Here is a 23,316-nt window from a genome sequence, read left to right as displayed (position 1 = left end):
GTGCAGGGATATTGCATTGATCAGTACTCTCAACCCAAGGCATGGAAGGAAGGGGGAAGAAGCTTAGGCTCCTATAGAGGAGCAGACAATAGGAGCAGATCACACACAGCATGACCGGGACTGAGGAGGCTCTCCTGTTCTCTGAAATGCCAACTGAGGAGGCAGGGAGTCATATCCTAGGTAGGAGTCTGTGAACATGTGCAGGATGAGAAATCAGGGCGTTTGATAAGAACCGTGACATCCGAAAGGGTAAAAATGAGCTGAGCTGTGCAAAGCTATTGGCTCAGGCAGGACTGAACTGAGGATTTAGGCATGCCTTTAAAGGCGTGAAGGAGCTCTTTTGTCATCTCTGCTGGGCAGATGCGCAGCCCCCCATTTAGTGAGGCGCGCTGCCGCGTCCTAACCCCGCAGAAAACAGCGCCCGTAGCCCTGACCCCAGCCGGGCTGGGCGCGGATCACCAGTGAGTAACCCACCGCGCGTCCTCTGCGCCCCACCCCACCCCCACGGCCTCACCCCTCACCCCCGAGGCGGAGGACCAGGCTGGAACTACACTTCCCAGTGTGCCAGGCGGGGCGGGGCGCGGCGGGGAGGGCGCAGGCTCCTTCCCAGAAGCAAAAGCGGAAACAAAAGAGTCTCGCCGGCGTCCCCGCCCGCACACTGACTCGCGCACACTCGCGCTCGGGCGCACACGGAGCAGGCACCGGCGCCCGGAGCGAGCCAGCGAGCGGCGAGCCGGGGCGGGGGACCCCACCCGGCAGATCCAGCCGAGCAGCCCGAGGACCCGGCCCGCGACGATCCACGCCCCCCAGCCCCTCAGCCGCTCCCCCGCCGGCCCGCGTCCCCGCCGCCCTCCCTGACCGATGGCGCTGAAGCGGATTCAGAAAGTGAGTGCCGGGGCCCCGGCCTGGGGCGTCGGGGCGGGCATCGGTCCCCGGTCCATGGCTGACTTGGACGTCGGATCCTTCCCACCCCCCTCCCCTTGGATGTGCGGGAGGAGGAGGGCAGGGAATGGGAAGATGGGCCGGGGCGGAGGCCAGTGGGGCTTCAGAGGGAGGCTGCCCGCACTGTGGGCACGGGACAGGTGAGGCGGGTCCGGGGTCGGGTCTCCGGTGGCCCGGGGGTGCTTGGAAGCTGGGGACTCGCTGCGCGATCGCGGAAGGGGCTGCGCACTGAGTCCCTGGGTGGAGATCGTCTTCGGTGTGTGCAGCCCCTTCCCGAAATCTGTGCTTCGGGCTCACAGCTGGGGCTTGGCTCTAACGTGGGTTAGTTTTGTTCCCTGTCATTTCGCTGTGATTTCTCCATCCACGCTCTTCCTCAAGCCTGGATGGTGATGATGATTTTTTTTTTTTAATGTATTCTTGTTTCCCTGGGCTTCCTGGGAGGGCAAGGAAGGTGTGGTGGGCCTCTGCGGTTGGCGCTTGCTCCAGTGCCGGAATAGGCTGGAAAAGCAAGCCCATTTGGGGCTGAGAAGGCGCCTGCTCCTTCTATTTTGGTGCCTCTCTGCTCTGCCACTTCAGGTCACACAGCTGTAGTGAAAACCTAGTTGCTGATACACCACAACAAGATGACCTCTTGGCTGTGATTCATGGTGAGTCAAGCCAAGCAGGTTTATTTTCCTCATGATAAACTTGTATGTAAAGTTCCAACCACAACAGAAATGGCCACAAATTAAGTTGTTTTGGATGCTTTTGACACACGGGTATAGAATGAGGAAAAGAAATATTCATCGTACAAATATTATTCATCCCAGCATTGTATAAAGAAGGTCTTCTCTTGGTATTGTTAGGACAACCATTTCAGATGTGACCATCTGGCAAAGCTGGGATTTGTGCATTTCTTTTTATTCCTTCGCTTTTATGTCCTTTTGGGTTCTTGACCCACGTTTCAGGTTTTACAGTTCTAGCCCAGGCTGGAACGTTGAAATGTTTGGGAGGCTCCTAGCAAGTTAAGCCAACAATGGTCAGTGGGTTTTGTCCTTGGTTACAGAACTAATCAAGGCTTACCGATTTTTTTTTTAAATCGACTTAGTCAACTTCGAGTCAGTACAACATTGGTTGAGGTTGGAGTAGTTGTCAACCTATGTACATGGCATTCAGACTCACCACTGGTGTCATCGTTTGGTACAGAGAAAAACAACTTCACACTCTCAGTTAAATTTCTGTTCCTTTTTGGTGCAAATACTAAAACTGTGCATCATTATTTCTCTTTATATTCTTTAAGGGTCACCTCACTATAAAATGTACCACAAACAATCAACATTAATTTAGTAATAGTAATTTTCTTTTGAAGATAATATAATTACACATTTCTCATATAATTTACGTCCTCGTTTAGAAGCCCCAGTCAGCATCCTTACCATACCTTGCATAGTTATTAACGATGATGTAATGTTGGTTCACATTTGCAATAGACAACACACATTTTCCAAGGAAGTTTTTAAAAATGCTGTTTCCTTCTTTCCTGGTTTTGAGAAGTTTCCACATGACTTTGTATACATATATTGCTTTTAGTTACTGTGGAATTCACCCACAGTAAATGGGCATTTCAAAGAAATATGAACACCATTTGTAAATACTGTGCTCGGAAGTTCTTGTCTATCACTATGCTAAGCCTATAATTTAGCCTATATCCACATCCTTTTTTTTTTTGTAGTTCTTGGTTATTATAACAGATTTGCCCAGGACAAAAATATCATCTATGTAGAATAGATGTCAAACCTGTGACAAATTGATCTTTGGAAGAAATTGGGGATCATGTAGCACCCCTGTATGTCAGTCTGATTTCTTTCCTGTGTTATCAGGCAAGTTAACTTACAAAAGTTATATTAATCACACACTCCATTCCTTCTAACAGGTTGAGTCTCTGCTTTTTCTGTCTGGCTGTCTGGCTGGCTCTTTCTCTCCCTCTTCCCCCCCACCACCCATTTTTAATTACTTCTTGATTAGAAGGCAATTTCAGTTCAGATATGCCATCTTCCATATGAACAGTCTCAAAATCCACTTTGATGTCTTCAGTATTCAGATTCGTATTTGAGCCTTGCCTTTTACCTTGGATAAAGTTACATTCTCACTTTTGGCCTTCCCTTTTAAGCATATTAAAGTGATACTATCAGATAAGTTCAGGTCATTGGGTTGCAGTGTCCCTGCCTAAAGTGGCAGACTTTGAAGCTTTTGAATCCTGGGAGAAGTCTGCAGTAGCAGAGTACTGGCAGAACTGCTTCTGGGTACACTGAATCAACTCTGCATCATTTTCAAACCATATACACTATGTAAATGGAGTGATGTTGAGTCCCTTGAAAGGGCTGAAGTGAAAAGAAGGTTGAGAAGTACCGATATTTTGTTATGTTCTCTTTATTTAAGAAAGGTATCTGAGGCCTGGAAGAGAGAAACGCTTTGCCCACAGTTATTCTCTGAAGAAGTGATTTGGCATATTTGAGAAGGAAGTTCACAATTGCACATTTCTTTACCATGAAAAGAATAAAGAATGTTGAATTACACACACACACACACACACACACACACACACACGCACACACACACAGCATGTGGATATCAATGCTTAAAATATATTTTCATACTAGAATACACCAAATGATTTAGCACTCTAATTTTGCATTTCAGCTCATAAATTTACACATCCATGCCCTATTTTTAGACTCAGTGAAAGATGTTATTGCAGTCACCTAAATCACTAAAGAGAAAAACTGAACTAAATCCAAGAAAAGAAACCTCTGACATTTGAAAAAAGAGAGCAGTCTCTAATGGGGCATCTGTTATTTTTCTAGAATTGAATTCTAAGTGCTTCTTCTCCTCTGATACACTGTTTTCAGTCCTTGATACACTTTATTATACACTTTGTTTTTAAATTAGGAAGATTGTATCACAATTCTGAATGCTTTGAAAATTAGAAAAACACAAGAAATCCTAATATAGTCATCTTTATCACTGTTGTATATCTTTCCATCTATTTTTTTTTTTTTTTACTTAATAAAGCCTTTTAGGCAAAATCCTCATACTGGCATGTTATGTGATAGATTTGTGCCTTTCTTTTGTTCGGTTTTTGTGCCGGTCCTGGGACTTGAACTTAGGACCTAGGCTCTATCCCTGAACTTTTCTGCTGAAGAATAGCACCCTGTCACTTAAGCCACAGCTCCAACTCTGGCTTTTTTGGTGCTTAACTGGAAATAAGAGTTTTACAGACTTTCCTACTTGAGCTGGCTTTGAATCATGATCCTCAGATCTCAGCTTCCTGAGAAGCTAGGATTATAAGCGTGAGCTACGTGCACCTAACTTGTGCATTTTTTGTCTGTCTTTTGAAAATGGAAATATAATATTTTCATTTCATAAATATAGCACCATAGATAACTATTCCTTAGTGTTTACTACTATCATCCAACCGTTCGGGGATAAGAGGTTACTTCAATAGTAGAGCACTTGCCTAGCGTATGCAAGGTCCTAGATTTGATCCTTAGCACCACAAACAAATAAGTTGTCTACAGTTTCAAAAGTGGAATATTTGGCTTTTTCCCCAAAATCTGTTTCATCTAAAATGTATATATGATCATAGATTAAGACACAACTTTGTAAATGTTATGAGCGGTATAACTTTCGCCTGGTAGAGTTCTACATTGAGTTACTTATGTCAGCAGAATAAACAGGATAGTTGGTTGGTTGGTTGGTTGGTTGGTTGGTTGGTCGGTCGTGGGTCTTGAACTCTGGGCCTGGGCACTGTCCCTGAGCTCTTCAGCTCAAGGCAAGTGCTCTATCACTTGAGCCACAGTGCCACTTCTGGTTTTCTGGTGGTTAATTGGAGATAAGAGTCTCACTGGCTCTCCTGAATGGGCTGGCTTTGAACCGTGATCCTCAGATCTCAGCTTCCTGAGTAGCTAGGATTACAGGTGTGAGCCACTGGAGCACAGCCTAACAGGATAGTTAACATAGCCCTCTGTAGATGGATGGTCAACTCAGGGAAGATCATTCAGTTCTTATTTCTGGCTCTGTGGAATTTTTTTTTTTTTTTTTTTTTTTTTTTATCTATACAATGTTGCTGCTGGTAACTGCAACCAGCATGTATCTCATAACTACTCTGTCCTTTGTAAGGTCCAAGAGATAGAAACAGTATTACTACCATTTAGAGATGATGAAACAGAAGCAAAGAGATACTAAATAGCTAACCCAAGATCACAGATTTAGTATGTGGCAATACTAAGAATCCAGATAATTGGCTCCAAGGCCATTTTAGTTTCTCTTATCCACATGGGCACATGTCTTGGGTTTACTGTATTTGAACTGAAGGACAAGTAGACTCCAGTGAGTTGATGGGTGGAAGGATTTTACAAGCCAGAGTGTTCAGTACACATGTAAACGTGTTTTTATAATTTGGCATATTTGATCCTTGTCTCAGATGAATTGCTCAGTGTGTTGATTATGCATTGTCATCTCCACTGCAAGGTAATGATACTGGATCATTTAAAATTGTAAATGAATAATAAGACTTGGCTCGTTTTGTGTACCATTATACAATTTTCAGCTGGCTGCCAGTGGCTCACACCTGTAATCCTAGCTACTCAGGAGGCTGAGATCTGAGGATCGAGGTTCAAAGCCAGCTGGGGCAGAAAATCCATGATACTCTTATCTCCAATAAACCACTAGAAAACCAGAAGTGGCGCTGTGGCTCAAGTGGTAGAGTGCTAACCTTGAACTGAAGAACTGAGGAACAGTGCTCAGGCCCAGAGTTCAAGTCCCATGACTGACAAAAAAATAAAAAAAATTCTCCTCTAAAAGGAGGAACTTTTAGAACAATTGGTTGTAATTTATTAATTTTCTGTCAAAAGCCATTTCAGGCTTGAGATATGGCTCAGAGGGAGAGCATGTGGTTTAGCAAGCAAGCATGAAGTTTTGAGTTCAAACACCAGAACTTTAAAAGAAAAAAAAGTATTGTTTCATTTGAAGTAATTGTTTTCATGTTGATCTAATTGGTTCCTATAGTGGCTTGCATGATAAACTATTTGGATTATAGACTTAAATCCAACACTCTAGTTATTCTAAGAAAGAAACTTAGATTTGAGGAAAAAAAAACCCAAGGTTAAACAGAGTATTTATGTTTTTTGTCAGATGCATGCCTTGCTTTGAATCAGGAAAAAAAGTGTTCTACCTCTAATAAGCTGCCATGTTCATTTTCTGCTTTAAAATTTCAGTAATGAAGCTCAGTCTTTCTTTTGCCCAGTAAATACTTTTCCTCCTTTAATACAATAAAGCTGTAAAAAGATGAGATCACCTATTTATGAAAGTTCTAAGATTCCTTCTCTGGAAATAAGTAGAGCAAAATGAGATTGTTTATGCCTATTTTAGGAATCCAGAGAAATATGAAAGCCATAGAGATGTGGGATTGCCTCCCATGAAGCTGAGTAGCATCCTCTTCTTTGCTTCCCTGAAATACATGCGGAAAACATATGAGCCCTTATTCCTATGTAGTGCTGTTAACCAAAATGATAAGCCTAGTATTTTCTTGACAAATGACTATGTGGAAGAACTGATACCTAATTTAAAGTGGGTATTGAGTTGCTTATCTCTTTCTTCTCATTTGTGTGATGGAATAAATGGTACTAGAAAATATAAAATGACCCAGATTGGCAATCTGAGGATCAGAGAGAGCCTTCCGTCACCTCAAAACCTCAAGAAGGAAAGACAGATCCTATTTTGGACTGTTTGGGTCTAGATTGCCTTTGAGAAGCTGAGGATTTTCTGCACTTAATTTATTTCTGGAAATGGATCAGTGGAGGTTCACTTTCACACACGAGACAGCAAGAAGAGGCTACCACACAACGAACTCCACCATGGTACAACTAATATGCACTGATAAAAATTATGGGGGGAAAGAAGAGGTTATCACTTCAGGGGTTGTCCTTAGGAAACCACCTGCCTTCTAGAAGCAGAAGGTCTGCTGCTGCCCCTCCTGCTGCCATGTTCTGCTGCCGCCTTTCTTGCCTCTTCCTGGGTGCTTCGCCCACTGCTTTCTATTCATATGGTCCTGCTTGAATGGCTCATCTCCTTCTGTTTAGATTCCCAGGCTCCTTTCAGACTTAAGAAAGCCTCTCCCAAGGAGGTGGGCTGGGAGGTGCTTTCTGTACCTTAAGCTCCCTCAAATAGTAATTTCATTTCTTCTCACTCCAAGAGGCTCCTCCTCCATCTGGGAGCTGTCGAGGTTGAAAGTACTATGGTTGGATTGCTACAGGACTTGCTTATGTATATATCTTAAATAGTAATATAAAATCTTAGTCTTATTTTATATTGTTATAAGTTATTGTCACACAAGATCTTTAGGGAAAATTAATATTACCAAAAACTACATACCAGTTATACCATACATATACATACATATAATTTACAGTGAGAATTATATGCCAGTCATGCGTATATATGCATGCATATGGAATATAGAGAGAATGGAAGCATACACACATACTGATGTGTAAATCTTGGAAATGTGTCCGTTTGATATTGTTAATACTCTTTTTTTTTTTTAAACTATAGGTAGAAGCATTCTATAGTGACAGGTGGCCAGCCACAGTATTCAAGGATACCATTAGGTAACCAGGTGCTGGTGGCTCGTGTCTATAATCCTAGCTACTCAGGAGACTGAGATCTGAGGATTCTAATTTGCAGCCGTCTGAGCAGGAAAGTTTGTGAAACTTTTATCTTCAATTAACCAGCAAAAAGCTGGAAGGGGAACTTTGGCTCAAGTGGTAGAGGGCTAACCTTGAAGCAAGAAAGCTCAATAATAGCACTCAGGCACTGAATTCAAGCACTAGGACTGCCACAAAAAATAAAGAATGAAACAAGATAATAAGGAATGGCACTGGATTATACTAATACGATTATGATGATTATTTTGAATTTTGGAGACAGCCATACCTCAGGTTGGCCCTAACCTCATTTTTCTCCTGCCTCAGCCTTCAAAGTACACCAGGAGCTACAAGATAGAAGATATAACAAAAGCTTGGTAGCTATTAGAGATGTTCATATTTTTTTGTACAGCAAGGTGGGTTTTTGTTGTTGTTGCTGTTGTTTTTCTTTTTCTTTCTGAAATACCATCTTTCTTAGTTACGAGGAAGTACATCGTAAGTTTTGATAATGTAGCATTCAAAAGGCTGTATGTAGCCTATTTCATTATGTGTCAAAATTCTATCATGTGTTTTTTTGAAGTTGTATGTAATTTCCTGTCATGTTTTTCTTGCCTCTCAGAGTGTCTTTTGAACACAAACAATTCTCCTCAAAGCATAAGAGGGAGTGTTCATTTCTAACCTTTCATGAGATACAAAGCTCTTGGGAAAGATAAAAAGAAATCTTTTTCCTTCTTTGAGTCTTCAGTCTTTTGTTTATCCTGAGCATGCTTAGAAATGTGCAAATGACTTTAATTCATTGCTGCAGGATAATTGAGAATAAGGTGCTTTGGTGATCACAATCTTGAGGTAAGTGTTGAATTGATGTGAGGAGAATGCTTGACCAAAAAGCAGATGGTTTAAACCTTTGGTTTGTGACCTTAGCATGAAACTCATAATCTTTGCTTTTCTTATCAGGAAATTTGATCAGTTGAACATGATAAATTCTGTGGTCCCCTCTGTGGATGTGGATGTGTGGTGTTTATATGTGTATATATATGTATATATTACTCCTCTTTCTTTTGGGGATGAAAAGGATTGATCTCAGGGTCATGTGCAGTGTAGGCAAAATGTTCTACTGCTAGGTTATATCCCTGTGCCCCTTTATAATTTAAAATAAACCGAAATAACTTATTGGCTGTTTGTTTTGTTCAGCAAACATCAAAATGGAACAAAAGGAAACACTGTACATTGGCATTGCTTTGAAACTATTTAAGATTCTATTTACTTTGAGATGTCAGAATCGAAAAAACATTGACATCTTAATTGTATAATGATAACCTTGCTGATTGAAAAGCAATTATTTGTGATATAAGTGAGATGCATTTCTATTATATACTGGTAACATAAAATGCTTTTCTATTTCAATTAGCTTCCATCTGTCTCGCAAGTGTCTTTGTCCTTTAAAGGCTGTTTGATCTGCATACTTAGCTGCCTTACAGAGCTGTCTTAGATAGAATAAATTTTTAGAGATTCAAGTTAATGCATTTATAGAACACCATCTGACATAAGAAATATGTTAAATGAATTAAGAAAAGTAAGATGCCCAATAATAAAGAAAAAAAATATAACTATAAATAGAGGGACTTAGGAAAATACCAGAAGGAGAGTGTAACATATTTGCCTAGGAAATAAATTGAAGGAGAGAAATCAGGTAATCTGTGCAGAAGATGGAAATTGATATAGGTATAGGCATAGAAGCTTTGTTAAAAAAGACTTAGGAAAGTCAGAAAGGTACAGAAATAAAGACTAGTAATTATTTGGCATATTTGGGAAGGACATATAATAAAGACCATAATGCTTCATACTGTTGAGGATCTGAAAGGCCTATACTAAGAAACTAAATGCAGGAGCTTGGGGAAGCCACTGAAGGTTATTGTTTTGTTTGTTTTTATGCTAGTTTGGGGGCTTGAATTCATGGCCTGGGTGCTGTGCCTTAGCTTTCTCACTCATGGCTGGTATTCTACCATTTGAGTCACACATCCACTTCAGGATTGGTTTTTTTGGTGTTTAAATGGAGATAAGAATATCATGGACTGGGGCTGGGAAGGTGGCTCAGTTGTAGAGCGCTTGCCTTGCATGCCTGAGGCCCTGGGTTCCATTCCTCAGCACCACATAAGCAAAAAAAGAAAAAAGCCGGAAGTGGCGCTGTGGCTCAAGTGGTAGAGTGCTAGCCTTGAGATGAAGAGCTGAGGGACAGCACCCAGGCCCAGAGTTCAGGCCCCATGACCGGACCCCCAAAAAAAAGAATATCATGGACTTTCCTTCTCAATCTGGCGTCAGATGATCTGATCTCAACTTCCTGAATAGCTAGAATTACAGATGTGAGCTACTAATGACTGTCTCAGATGGGGTCTTGAGCTTTTGCCTAGGCCTACCTCAGACTATGATAGGATAGCTGGGATTACAAGCATACATCTCTATTCCTGAACTAGAAAATTCTTAGTGCTAAGTGTGCATCCTTGCTCTTCTGAAACTCAGCACTGTTCAATAATGATTATAATTTTGATGAACATTTTGAAAAGTAAAGCCTTCTATTGAAAAGGAAACTGTTTGAAATTAGAGGCAAGATAGCAATTGGAAAATGGAACCATATGACTGCAACAGAGATATGGGAAAGTGGTTGCAGACATGATGCTTTAGCTAGATTTATCTCTAATTCTGATCTCAGCCTTTTTCAAGGGGGAGGAAGGAAAAGCTAGGAGCGTTATGGAGCTAACTCCAGGCTTTGCACCTGCCAGGCAAGGGCTCTTTGAGTGAGCTAAATCCCAGCCCCCTCAAACTTTTGCTCTATTCTTTATAGTCTTTGTAGTTCAGACACAATAAATATTTCTCAGCTACAACAATATCAACAGAGTCTTCATTGTCTTCCTTTCCTGTAGAGTTTAACCACATGGTTCTTTCTTTTTTCTTTCTTTCTTTTCTTTTCTTTTCTTTTTTTCTTTTTTTTTTTTTTTTTGTCAGTTGTGGGGCTTTAACTATGGACCTGGGCGATGTCCCTCAGCTCTTCATCTCAAGGCTTGAGCCACAGCACCACTTCTAGTTTTCTGCAAGGTTTATTGGAGATTAGACTCTCACAGATTTTCCTGCCCCGGCTGGCTTTGAACTGTGATCCACAGATCTCAGCCCCCTGAGTAGCTAGGATTACAGGTATGAGCCACCAATGCCTGGCACATGATTATTTCTTCTTTATATATATATATATATTTTTTTTTTTTGTCCGGTCGTGGGGACTGAACTCTGGGCCTGGGCGCTGTCCCTCAGCTTTTTCAGCTCAAGGCTAGCGCTCTACCACCTGAGCCACAGCACCACTTCCGGCTTTTTACTTTTTGCTTATGTGGGGCTGAGGAATCGAACCCAGGGCCTCATGCATGCAAGGCAAGCACTCTACCACTGAGCCACCTTCCCAGCCCCATGATTATTTCTTAAATAGAAGAGATGCCTGATCCAAAGGGACATTGATAGCGAGCTCTGGCAGAAAAATCACTGTGAGATTCTTATCTCCAATGAAACACTCAAAAACCAGAACTAGAGCTATGGGTGAAAGTGGTAAAGTGCTATCCTTGAGCAAAAGAGCTCAGGGCCTGAGTTCAAGCCTCACAACCAACCAACCAACAAACAGACATTGGTGCAGTCAAAACCAATGTGTTGAAGTGAATTTGATTCTTACAACTTAATTAATTGGATGTCCTCCACATTTCAATTTTTCAGGAAGAATCTACATGGCTTAAAATCAGGATATATTTTATTATTATATATGTAGAATATCCATAATATATATTATATATAATATGTGTATATATGTGCATGTGAAAATGGCATAATAAACCCATCATTCTATATATTCAATAAAATATATAGTCAAAAAAATAAAGATGTACTTTAGTCCAGGGGCTTAAAGAGATTCTGCATTCGGAGATGTTTCTATTGTTTGACATCTTTCCATTGAAATAGCTCTCGTCAACTGGATCAGAGTCTGACCTGTTAACCAATGAAGTGTTTATTTACAGTTAAGCCAAATTTAGCTCATTATCCTTTAAAAATAACACAAAAAAAGCAGTCCAGTAGACTGCAGTCCAGTTTTAGTTGTTTGTTTGTTTTTTTGGTTTAGGGGTTTTTGAGACAAACATGTTCATGTCACATTAATGAATTGCTGATTGAGCAGAATTTTCTTTTGAAATCATGCTTTCATAAGCTTTGGATTAAGTAATATAAATTTCAGACCATAAATCAGCCTCAAAGTTTGGGTTGTGTGATGTCTTTTACACACACACACACAGTCGGGTATATATTATATATATATTATAGAGATTTAGATTTTTCTGCCTTTTGCAGCTATAAAACAACAAGGCATTTTCAGTCTGGTCAGCATAATTTGTGAGGAAATATTTACTGCATAGTGTCATATTAAATCTTATGGTAAATAAGGCAGCTTTCACTTGTCAGCTTTTATTCTTCACTGTACAGATTGAACTGTTACCCTTCTGGGAACCATGAGATTCACATAGGCCTCTTCTCTTACATTCCAGTTTTTATTTCTGTTTATTTGTTTACTTTATTTTACTTTGAATTAGGCTGCTTCATCCACTTTTAGATTTTATGTCCCCTAGAGGCAGGGACTAAGTCTAGGTTGTTTTAATCAAGAACACTCAGCATATTGTGGGGGTGTTATAAACATGCCATCTGTGCCCATTTAAATTCAGTTTCAGGCCTTTCAGTACTTTTCTTTGTGTCTCCTTGCTTATAGAAATCTGAACTAGAATAGCAGCCCTCAGACATGGAAGGCTACATAAATCCATTAAGTACACATGTTGTGTCCTTGTGTTTTTATGAGTCTAGTCGTGATATCAGGATATAATCCTATAATTTACCACTTATATTTTTATTTTGAAATTTAGTTAACTTCCCAGCCAGTTTTTTTTAAAGCATTAATCACACTAGTTTGGAAGATTGCTTCATTGGCAGAGACAGCTTTATATATATATATATATATATATATATATATATATATATATATATATATATATATATATATATAATTTTTTTAACCAGTTTGATGCTATTTATTGGTCGGTCTGTATTTAGATATTGCATTGTTTTCTTTTAAATTTGGTCTTAAAGGTGAAGAAAGAAATTGACAATACATTTAAATTTTAGATGAAAACAGTTTGAAATGGCATTATGAAAAACATACATACAAAATATAAGTATTATGTGTATGATGTGCTATTGGAATGAGTTACTGTGTGTGGATTTATAATTAGTCTCCTTATTTGACAGCCATATTTCTTTTTTTTTTTTTTTTTGTCGGCCGTGGGGCTTGAACTCTGGGCCTGGGCGTTGTCCCTTAGCTCTTCAGCTCAAGGCGAGCGCTCTACCACTTGAGCTACAGTGCCACTTCCGGTTTTCTGGTGGTTTATTGGAGATAGGAGTCTCACGGTCTCTCCTGCCCGGGCTGGCTTTGAACCGCAATCCTCAGATCTCAGCCTCCTGAGTAGCTAGGATTACAGGCGTGAGCCACCAGCGCCCGGCTGACAGCCATATTTCTATACTACATGTTTTTTATATTATTTTATTCATTGTTGAAAAAATCCATTAAATTATAATGTAAACTTTTGTGCAGATAGTTAAAACCTGCATAAAACTGGCAGCATGATGAATTTTCACAAAGTGAAGATAACTGTGAACTTAGCACTTAACCAAGAATAGCATCACTAAGGTCTGAGATGCCTTTTTCCCTTCCTAGTACTATCTCTCTGTCTTAAAGGAAAATGATTTTCTGACCTGCAGCACTAGAGATTAGTTTAGACTGTTTCTGAATTGTATTTAAAAGGAATCAAGTGGTATGCACCTTTCTTATCTCTGGCTTCTTTTGCTCAGTCTATTAGTGAGATTCATCTCTATTGTTTCCTGGAGATGTTATTTATTCACACTGTTGCACAAATAGCAAGTTATTCTAGAGTTGGTGGACATTCTTTTGTGCCTATTACAAATAATGCCACTAAAGTGAACATTCACATTTCTGTTAAATGTATATTTGTTAGTAGAATTGATCTGTCATATAGCAGTAGTTCTGTCTAGTTATTGAATATTGTCAGTTTTCCACCAGCAGATAGATGAGAATTCCCGTTGCCAACATTTGTACTTTCCTTCTTTTTTATTTTAACCATTTTGCTGAGTGTGTAATAGCATAAGATTTGGCCTTAATTTGCATATCCTTGATGACTAATGGTGTATATGTAGATGACATTTGGATAACCTCTTTTGTAAAATGGGTGTTTCAGCTGCCTTTTAACATTGCTTTTTACATATTCTAGATGAATATTTTGTCAGATAGCTGTATTGCAAATATTATCTCCCATTTGTCTTGCCTTTTCACAATTTTAATGTGTCTTTTCATGAACAGATGTTCATAAATTTAATCAAATCCAAATTTCCCATATTTTCTCCTCTTGCTTAGTATTCTTAGTACTATTTTAAAATCTCTGCCTCTGCCAAGGTCATGAAGATACTGTGTGTCTTCTTTTTGAAGTTTCATTGTTTGAGCTTCATATTTAAACCTACAACCTAATCAAAATTGATTTTTATATAGTGTTTAGAGATAATAGATCAAGTTAATGTCTTTCCATGTAGATACCTAATTGTTCCTGTATCACATATGGAAAAACACTTTTTGTTTTGTTTTGTTTTCTTTTCCTTCTATTAGAATATTGCTGTTTTTGGGGCTGGGAAGGTGGCTCAGTGGTAGAGCGCTTGCCTTGCATGCATGAGGCCCTGGGTTCGATTCCTCAGCACCACGTAAGAAAAAATAAAAAGGCCGGAAGTGGCATTGTGGCTCAAGTGGTAGAGCGGTATTCTTGAGCTGAAGAGCTGAGGGACTGCGTCCAGGCCCAGAGTTCAGGCCCCACGACCGGACCCAAAAAAAGAATATTGCTGTTTTCATTTTGGAAAATTTGAATTCTAGGGTTGTCATTGTTTTCTTTCCATTTTCAACACATTGTTGGATAACTCAAAATCAGTACTCCTGGCCTCACTTCAATCTCAAACCTGTCAGTTTTCCCTCCACATCAGACGTGTTCTTTATGTGCCCCAAACAGTAATGACATCGAAGCTGACTTTGAAAGGTGTGCTATTCATTTCCTGTATGTGCCACCTCCTATAATGGGGCATGGCAGCACCAGGGAGTTGTGCTCATTGTACTCTATTGGAACGGTGTCCCTTGGAGTTCATCATACACAGCCTGCCTGGCACAATGCAGCCCTGAATACCACCTTGTAACAACTGGAAAATAATTTTTTTTAATGCTCACCTTTTCTGTCTTTTCACAAATAAGGGCCTTTATGCAGTTGTCCCATTTATACAGCTCTCCATGGAAGACTGGTCCCAGCACCCCTTGAGAATCCCCAAGCCCAGTATTTATTTGTGTGGCATCTGTGAAAAACGTTTCTACTTCCTCAAGACTTCAAATCACCTCTTTAGATGACTTCTGTTACTCGATATAATGCAAATACTATACAAATATGTTGCTTAGGGGATAATAATGGGGGGGGAATCTTCATTTGTTCAGTACAGATGCATTTTTTTTCTCTGCCTATTTTCTGCAGCAGTTGGTTGAATATGCAAATACACAGGGCTCACTGTATTTAATAAAGAACAGTACTGAAAGACTGAGGTGTGGTCTAAGTGGTAAAATGATTGCCTAGCAAGTGCAAGGCTTGCAATTCAATCTCCAGGCCTCCCCACAAGTCACTCCCCTGCCCCCATCCCAAGAAGAAGAACAGCAAAAGTGCTACAGGTTTAAAAGGTAGATAGGGAATCTCTGTGGCAGTCCCTTGGTCTTTTTAAGAGTTTACCAAATCTTTTATATCCTGGCTTTTAAGTTGTTTTATATACCAGCATTTATTTGGAAAATAGCTTTTACACCAGGTAACATAGCTTAGATGAATTCCTTAGTAGGTAATACTTGCTCATATGATGAACTTCCTGTTTTCTGGAGAGCAGTGAGGTGTAGAGGGTTTGAACTCAGGCTCAGTCTTCCTAGGCAGGTCTTCTGATCTCTGAGCTGCATCCGTCCTTCCTCCCTACTGGTCATTTTCTTTCTTTCTTTTTTTTTTTTTTTTTTTTTTTAAATTTTTCTACTCCTGCTGGTCATTTTTGAGATTAAAAAAACTCTTGCTTTGGGCCCATACATATGCACCTTTTCTTCTGAGTTGGCCTCAGACTGCTATGCTCCCAATCACAGCCTCTCATGTAAGTAGGATTGCATGGCTGAGCCATCCGCACCTGGCTTCACAAGGGTCATTTTTTTTTTCTGCAGGACTCCTTAGTGTATATTTCACTTTAATAATTATATTCAGAAGGCAACCTTTTAGGTTTAGCCCTCCTTGTATCTGTGTTTCCTTGTAGATACAAATACTATAACTACTTGAACCTTTTAAGAATCCAGGCTATCTGTTTCTTATACATCACAGACCCCATTTCATTTCTCCAAACGAATAGGTTCTCACTGAATTTCATGCCCTGATTTAATCATCAACAAATGTGCCTGAGCAGTTACTTGGGCATTTTATTAGTGTCATAATCTAATGCAATTCCATTAAATCTTTAAAACATTGGAAGGGGTAGAATTGAGTTGAAATGGTAGGATCGGAATGATGCCTTTTAGAAGGGATGTGGGAAGTACTTAATATAAATGTCTGTAATTAGTCTAGCTGGTTAAATTGAACATGGGATACATTTTCAAGAAATCTCCATCCAGACCACAGCCCTGTGTGGCAGCTCTGTCACTAATGGCTGCTAGTGGTGAGGGCAGGCTTCTGAGACTGCTTTAGCTCAGCACAAAACCCCACACTTCAGGAAGAACAGCCCAAAGTGGTGTCCTGAAAGTAGGTCAGCAGCATCTTAAATAAACAGTAAAGATGGAATATTTTGGAGGTTTGAGGTTTTCTAAACTAGAAACACCAAAACAAAACAAAATTTTAATGAGAATTTTATGTGGTTTTGAAGACGAATACATATATAAATATACACATATCTATATATGTCACATTCTGTAAATTGGAAATCTGTGACCATGGTGTCACATACCTTAATTATAATATTCTTTTTTTTTTTTTTTTTTTTTTGGTCAGTCGTGGGCTTGAACTCTGGGCCTGGGCGCTGTCCCTCAGCTCTTCAGCTCAAAGCGAGCGCTCTACCACTTGAGCTACAGCGCCATTTCCGGTTTTCTGGTGGTTTATTGGAGATAGGAGTCTCACGGTCTCTCCTGCCCGGGCTGGCTTTGAACTGCGATCCTCAGATCTCAGCCTCCTGAGTAGCTAGGATTACAGGCGTGAGCCACCAGTGCCCAGCTAATTATAATATTCTTTTGATACTCATAAGTAGTTGTCATTATGTTATGCTTTTACATGGTCTCCACTATTCTCTTTTAATACCTGTTAAATATTTTAGTATAGGCAGTGTGCAGATCTTTGAAAGGGAATAACTGTTTTTTTGTTCCATTGCTAGGTCCAGTCATTTGCCTTTCTAAATGATTGGAATTTGGAATGTCTGTTCTACTGATCACATTATTCCTTGAATTTTCTTACATGATGCAATACTGAAAGGCATTGTATAAAGTACTGCAGAGGGATCAATAAATAAAAATGAACAAAAGTTTTGGCCTAAGAATTATTCTAGTGAAAGAGGGAAGGGAGAAAAGGATGATGATTTGTTAAAGATTTCTTTCATGTCCCAGGTATTAAGCTGGGTGCCTTACTTGTGTTCTTCTCAGTACAGTCTTCAAGGCATATAATGATATATTGTATGACAAATGGTACATTTGAGACTAAGAAGTTCTTCAAATTGCCCAAGGTTGCACAACTAGTATACTAGCAAGGCTAGATTTAATCCAGATCCAAATGTCTTATTTTCTAAAATGGCCTTCGAGGTTTGGATGTATGGCTCAGTGTTCAGTCCTTGCCAGCAGACACAAAGCCTTGGGTTCAACCCCTTGAATGCCACAAAAAGAAAGAATAAGTAAATTGCCTTTGAGAAAGTAGCTATTTTTTAAAGAAGAATGGGTAGACATGGGGCATGAGTAAATGGAAGGAGGGTTGTTTTAGGAGAAGGGAAAATTGTAAGGGTCAGAAAACTTGCCTATATACACAGAGAACTATCCAGGCAGTCAGCTTAAATCAGTAGTTCTCAAAAGTTTTTTATGTTTCAATCCCCTTCATATTTTAAGTATTGAGGACCCGAAGAGCTTTAGTTTATATGTTATATCTATTGATACTTCCTATATGAGAAACTGAAACAAATTTAGAAAGAATAGTTTAAAATCATAATAAAACCTATTGATTGAACTTGGAGCCATACCCATACTATTAATAAACGGTATTTTTTAATGAAAATAACTTTCTCAAACAAAAGAATGTTTAAGGGAGATACTGTTTTGCATATGTTTAGAAGTCATTTTAGGCGGACTTTTAGGTGGCACCTGGATTTTCACATCTGCCTATGCATTCTTTCTGTTACAATACCATGTTACCAAGTCTCTAGAAAAATGCCACTATGTTGGTGGAGGAATGGTGCATGCTCTTACAGTCCTTGCTGCTCATGAGCAGGAGGATTGGAAGTTTGAGCTCAGCCTGGGAAACCTACCAAGATTGCTTCTGGAAATTTAAAAAAAAAAAAAAGGTAGAGGGAACTAGAACTAGAACTATAGCTCTATAGCTCAGTGGTAGAGAATTTGCCTAGGATGCATGTATCTTAGGATTTGGTCCCTGGCACTTTCTCCCCTTCCTCCCAGTTCCCTTCCCACCCATCAAACCCAGCCACTGCATGCATGCATATATATATATATATATATATATATGTGTGTGTATATATATATATATAGAGAGAGAGAGAGAGAGAGGGAGAGAGAGAGAGAGAGAGAGAGAGAGAGAGAGAGAGAGAGAGAGAGAGAGAGGGGAGGAAGAGGAAGAAGAGAAGGAGGAGGAGGAGGAAGAGGTGATGGTAGTGAAAACCAAGGTAACATCTTAGTTTTATTGTGCTTCTTGTTTGTGTTTGTTTGTACTCATCCTGGGGCTTGAACTCAGGTCCCTGAGTTTTTGTGTTTGAGGCTAATGCTCTACCACTTGATTCACAGTTCCACTTATAGCTTTTTTGGTGTTAATTGGACATAAGCATCTCATGAACTTTCCTGCCCAGGTTGACTTTGAACAGTGATCTCAACCTCCTGAATATCTAGGATTACAGGCATGAGCCACCAGCTCCCAGCTGTGAAATTAATTTTGACCTTAATTTTGACCTTATATACCTGAAAGTTTTTAAGAACTCAGTAAGGAACTTTGGATAATCACAGAAAATCTGGGCAGAGAAACTGTCATATGTAAGTGCTAAATAATGAAGACACCTTCATTGGTAGAGTTTATTTAATAAAACAATAAGTAGCCACTCAAATTTTCTAAAGCAAAAGAACACAATTTAAAAAGCTATTCTAAGCTGGCCACTGTAGTTCATGCCTGTAATCCTAGTTATTCAGGAGGCTGAGATCTGAGAATTGAGATTTGAAACCAGCCTGGCAGAAAAGTCTCCATGAGACCCTTACCTCCAATTAACTACTCAAAACCTGTAAGTGGTGCGGTGGCTCAAGTGGTAGAGCACTAACCTTTCTTGTTCAAACTCCACAACCAACCAAAAAAAAAGGTATTCTTTTAAAAGATTTTTATGAGGTATAGAATATTGGGAAGCAGGGTAATGGAAGAGATCAAAGAAGAACTTAAAAAATTCCTACAACTCAATGAAAATGAAAATACCTAGCAAAGAAACTTGTGGGACACAGCAAAAACAATCTAGAGGGGCAAATTTATTGCCCTCAGTGCCCACATTAAGAAAATAGAGACAGACCAAGTAAATAATCTCATGATGCAATTAAAACAGCTAGAAAAACATGAAAAAAATGGAACCTAAAGTTACTAGATGGGCCAGAAAACCAAACTAAGAGCGGAGATTAATGAATTAGAGAATTGGAGAGTCATAGCCAAAATTAACCAAACAAAAAGCTAGTTCTTTGAAAAAATAAATAAAATTGATGGACCATTGGCAAGAGTAATTTAAAAAGAAGAGAGGAAACCCATATTAACAGGATTAAGGATGCCATGGGAAAAATCACAAGATGTACCCAAGATATCCAAACAATTTTAATGGACTACTTTCAAAAGTTATACTCTCTAAAGAAAGAAAAACTGGCAGAAATGGATGCATTTTTAGAGAAATACAAGTTGCCCAAACTGAGCAAAGAAGTAAATCAATTAAATAAGCCAATATCCTACAACGAGATACAGGAAGCAATCAGAAGTCTTCCAACAAAAAAAAGCCCAGGACCAGATGGATTCACAGCAGAATTCTATAAGACCTTTAAAGAAGAACTAATACCCATATTTCTCAAGCTCTTCAGAGAAACAGAGAAGGAGGGAGCTATCCCAAACTCATTCTATGAAGCCAATATCACACTCATCCCCAAACCAGGCAAAGACCCAACCAAAAAAGAGAATTACAGGCCAATTTCCTTGATGAACACAGATGCAAAGATCCTTAACAAGATTCTAGCTAACAGAATCCAGAAACACATAAAAAAAAATACTACACTACGACCAGGTAGGCTTCATCCCAGAGATGCAGGGATGGTTTAACATACGTAAGTCAATAAATGTAATCCAACACATCAACGGAGCCAAGGTCAAGAATCACATGATTATCTCCACAGATGCAGAAAAGGCCTTTGATAAAATTCAACATTCATTCATGCTAAAAAGCTCTGGAGAAAATAGGAATAGAAGGAACATTTCTTAAAATAATAAAAGTCATTTATGACAGATTAATAGCCAATATTATACTTAATGGGGAAAAGCTACAACCAAGTCTCTTAAAATCAGGAACAAGGCAAGGTTGCCCACTGTCTCCACTACTCTTCAATATAGTCCTGTAACCCTTAGCCAGGGCAATAAGGAAAGAAAAAGACATTAAAGGGATCCGCATAGAGAAAGAAGTTAAACTATCCCTTTTTGCAGATGACATACTATACCTTCACGATCCCAAAAACTCCATCCCCAAACTCTTAGAAATCATAAATCACTTTGGCAAAGTAGCAGGATACAAAATCAACCCACAAAAAATCAGTTGCCTTCCTGTACACTGACAATGTACAAGAAGAGAGGGAAATAAAAGGGAGCAACCCCATTCACAATAACCTCCCAAAAAATAAAATATTTAGGAATCAACCTAACCAAAGATGTAAAAGAACTATTTAATGAAAACTATAAAAAGTTAAAGAAATTACAGAAGACACTAGGAATTGGAAAGACCTCCCATGCTCTTGGATAGGCAGACTTAATATAGTGAAAATGGCAATACTGCCAAAATTAATATACAAATTCAATGCAATTCCTATTAAAATCCCAATAACATACATCTCTGAAATACAGAAAATAGTCCAAAAATTCATATGGAACAACAAAAAACCTAGAATAGCCAAAACAATTCTAGGGGATAAAGACAATTTGGGAGGGCTATCCATGCCGAACTTCAAACTCTACTATAGAGCCATAATAACAAAAACAGCATGGTACTGGCACAAAAACAGACCTGAAGACCAATGGAATAGAATAGAAGATCCAGAAATAAATCCACAGGCCTACAGTCAGCTGATATTTGACAAAGGAGCCAAAGACATACAATGGAAGAAATACAACCTCTTCAACCACTGGTGCTGGGAAAACTGGGCGGCCACATGCAGAAGACTAAAAGTAGACCTATCACCATGCACCAACATCAACTCAAAATGGATTAAAGACCTTAACATTAAACCTGAATCTCTGAAACTACTGCAGGACAGAGTAGGAGAGACACTTGAACTTACAGGCACAGGAAGGAACAGAGTCCCAGGGTCACAACAAATTGGAGAGAGACTCGACAAATGGGACTACCTTAAAATAAAGCTTCTGCACAGCTAAAGCTATCACAACCAAGCTAGAAAGACAATCAACTAATTGGGAAAAAATATTTACCAGCAATATATCAGACAAGGGGTTAATATCCAGTATATACAGGGGACTCAAGAAACTAATCCCTCCCAAACCTAACAAACCAATTACTAAATGGGCAAGGGAACTAAAGAGGACTTCTCAGATGAAGAGATAAAAATGGCAAAGAAACACATGAGGAAATGTTCACCATCCCTGGTTGTGAAGGAAATGCAAATAAAGACAACCCTGAGATACTTCTTTACCCCAGTCAGAATGTCCCACATCCTCAAGTCAGCCAACAACAAATACTGGAGGGGATGTGGAGAAAGAGGAACCCTATTACACTGCTGGTGGGAATGTACACTTATACAACCACTTTGGAAAGCAGTCTGGAGGGTCCTCAGAAAGCTAAATATTGACCTCCCTTATGACCCAGTCATACCACTTCTAGACATCTATCCTGAACAACAGGAACCAGTATACAAGGACACATACACCTCCTTGTTTATTGCAGCACTGTTCACAACAGCCAGGGTATGGAAACAATCCAGATGTCCCACCACAGGTGAATGGATCCAAAATTGTTGTATCTATATACATAATGGAATATTATGCAGCCATTAGAAATGACAAAATAATGGCATTTGCAGGGAAATGGATGGAGCTAGAAGAAATCATGTTGAGTGAGGTAAGCCAAGAACAAAGAGACAAACGGTACATGGTCTCCCTGATAAGTGGATGTTAAATCCAAAATGTTAGGTGATACGACAAAATTAATAGGACTTAAGAAACAAAGAACTTCAACTCATCTGGTCGAATCACTACTAAATAACCCCAATTCTGCTGATCACATGTATGGTATATATGTGTACACCGGAGGGGAACCAAGAAGATGACACAGAACTAAAGGGAATCAGGAAAAACATATAACAGTGGGACCCATCAGCTGCACTGGACATTGACCAAAGTGAACTAAGCAACTCAATGGCAGCGATGGGAGGGAGGGAACAAGTGGGAAAGAGGGAACAGCTGATACTATGCAAAACAAAAGAAATGTACATATCACCCAATGTGGAAGAAATAGCTGTATCGCAAAGCTCATAGAACTCATAAATGTTATAGACTGTGATAGATAATTTGCTCCAGGAAGGTTAGAATGTGTTTGTGACTTTAACTGAGCATCAGTATCCCACAATACTGGGAAATTTGGGAAATTATGTAATCACTTAATCACAATAAAAAAAGTTTTGGGGAAAGGATTTTATGAGTTTCTATCATTAAAATTTAAGAAAAATATATTAACCCTCTTTTAAAAAAAAGAATATTGGGAAGCAGTCACACAGATAAAGAAAACCTTAGGGAAAAAATAATACATTGGGTTTCAGAGTATGAATAAAAAAGCTTTACTTTATGTTGGTTTTGAAATAACTTTCTAGTGTTACATAAAAGTTACAAAAAATAATATAGAACACTGACACTTATCCTTCACCTTACTTCCTCTTACGTTCATGACTTTGGTACCAATAGTAACAATTATCAAAATGAGGAAACTGGGCTGGAGGCACAGCAAAGGAACATCTGCTTAGGAAGTGCAAGGCACCAAGTTTAAAACCTAAACACTGTTTTTAAAAAAAATGAGGAAAATT

At 39.3% G+C, this 23,316-nt stretch overlaps 1 protein-coding gene across 3 annotated transcripts in view; it reads left to right on the top strand.

Moving 5' to 3' along the window:
• The first annotated feature begins 633 nt into the window (after window positions 1-633).
• Ube2d1 (ubiquitin conjugating enzyme E2 D1) overlaps window positions 634-23,316 on the top strand; it is a 36,413-nt gene continuing 13,730 nt past the window's right edge. For 2 of the 3 annotated variants that reach the window (XM_070021074.1, XM_070021072.1), the window contains exon 1: window positions 634-885. In XM_070021074.1, the coding sequence (XP_069877175.1) occupies window positions 862-885 (24 nt within the window). In that variant the 5' untranslated portion in view covers window positions 634-861. Of the gene's footprint in view, window positions 886-1,571; window positions 1,590-23,316 lie in introns of those variants that run through there. The other variant, XM_070021073.1, reaches the window with a different exon arrangement.

Source organism: Dipodomys merriami, unplaced genomic scaffold (genome assembly GCF_024711535.1).
Source record: "Dipodomys merriami isolate MVZ:Mamm:240054 unplaced genomic scaffold, mDipMer1.0.p SCAF_14, whole genome shotgun sequence".
Classification (NCBI taxonomy): Eukaryota; Metazoa; Chordata; class Mammalia; order Rodentia; family Heteromyidae; genus Dipodomys; species Dipodomys merriami.
Note: the sequence above shows the minus strand (reverse complement) of the source record. Positions and strands in the feature narration are given on the sequence as shown.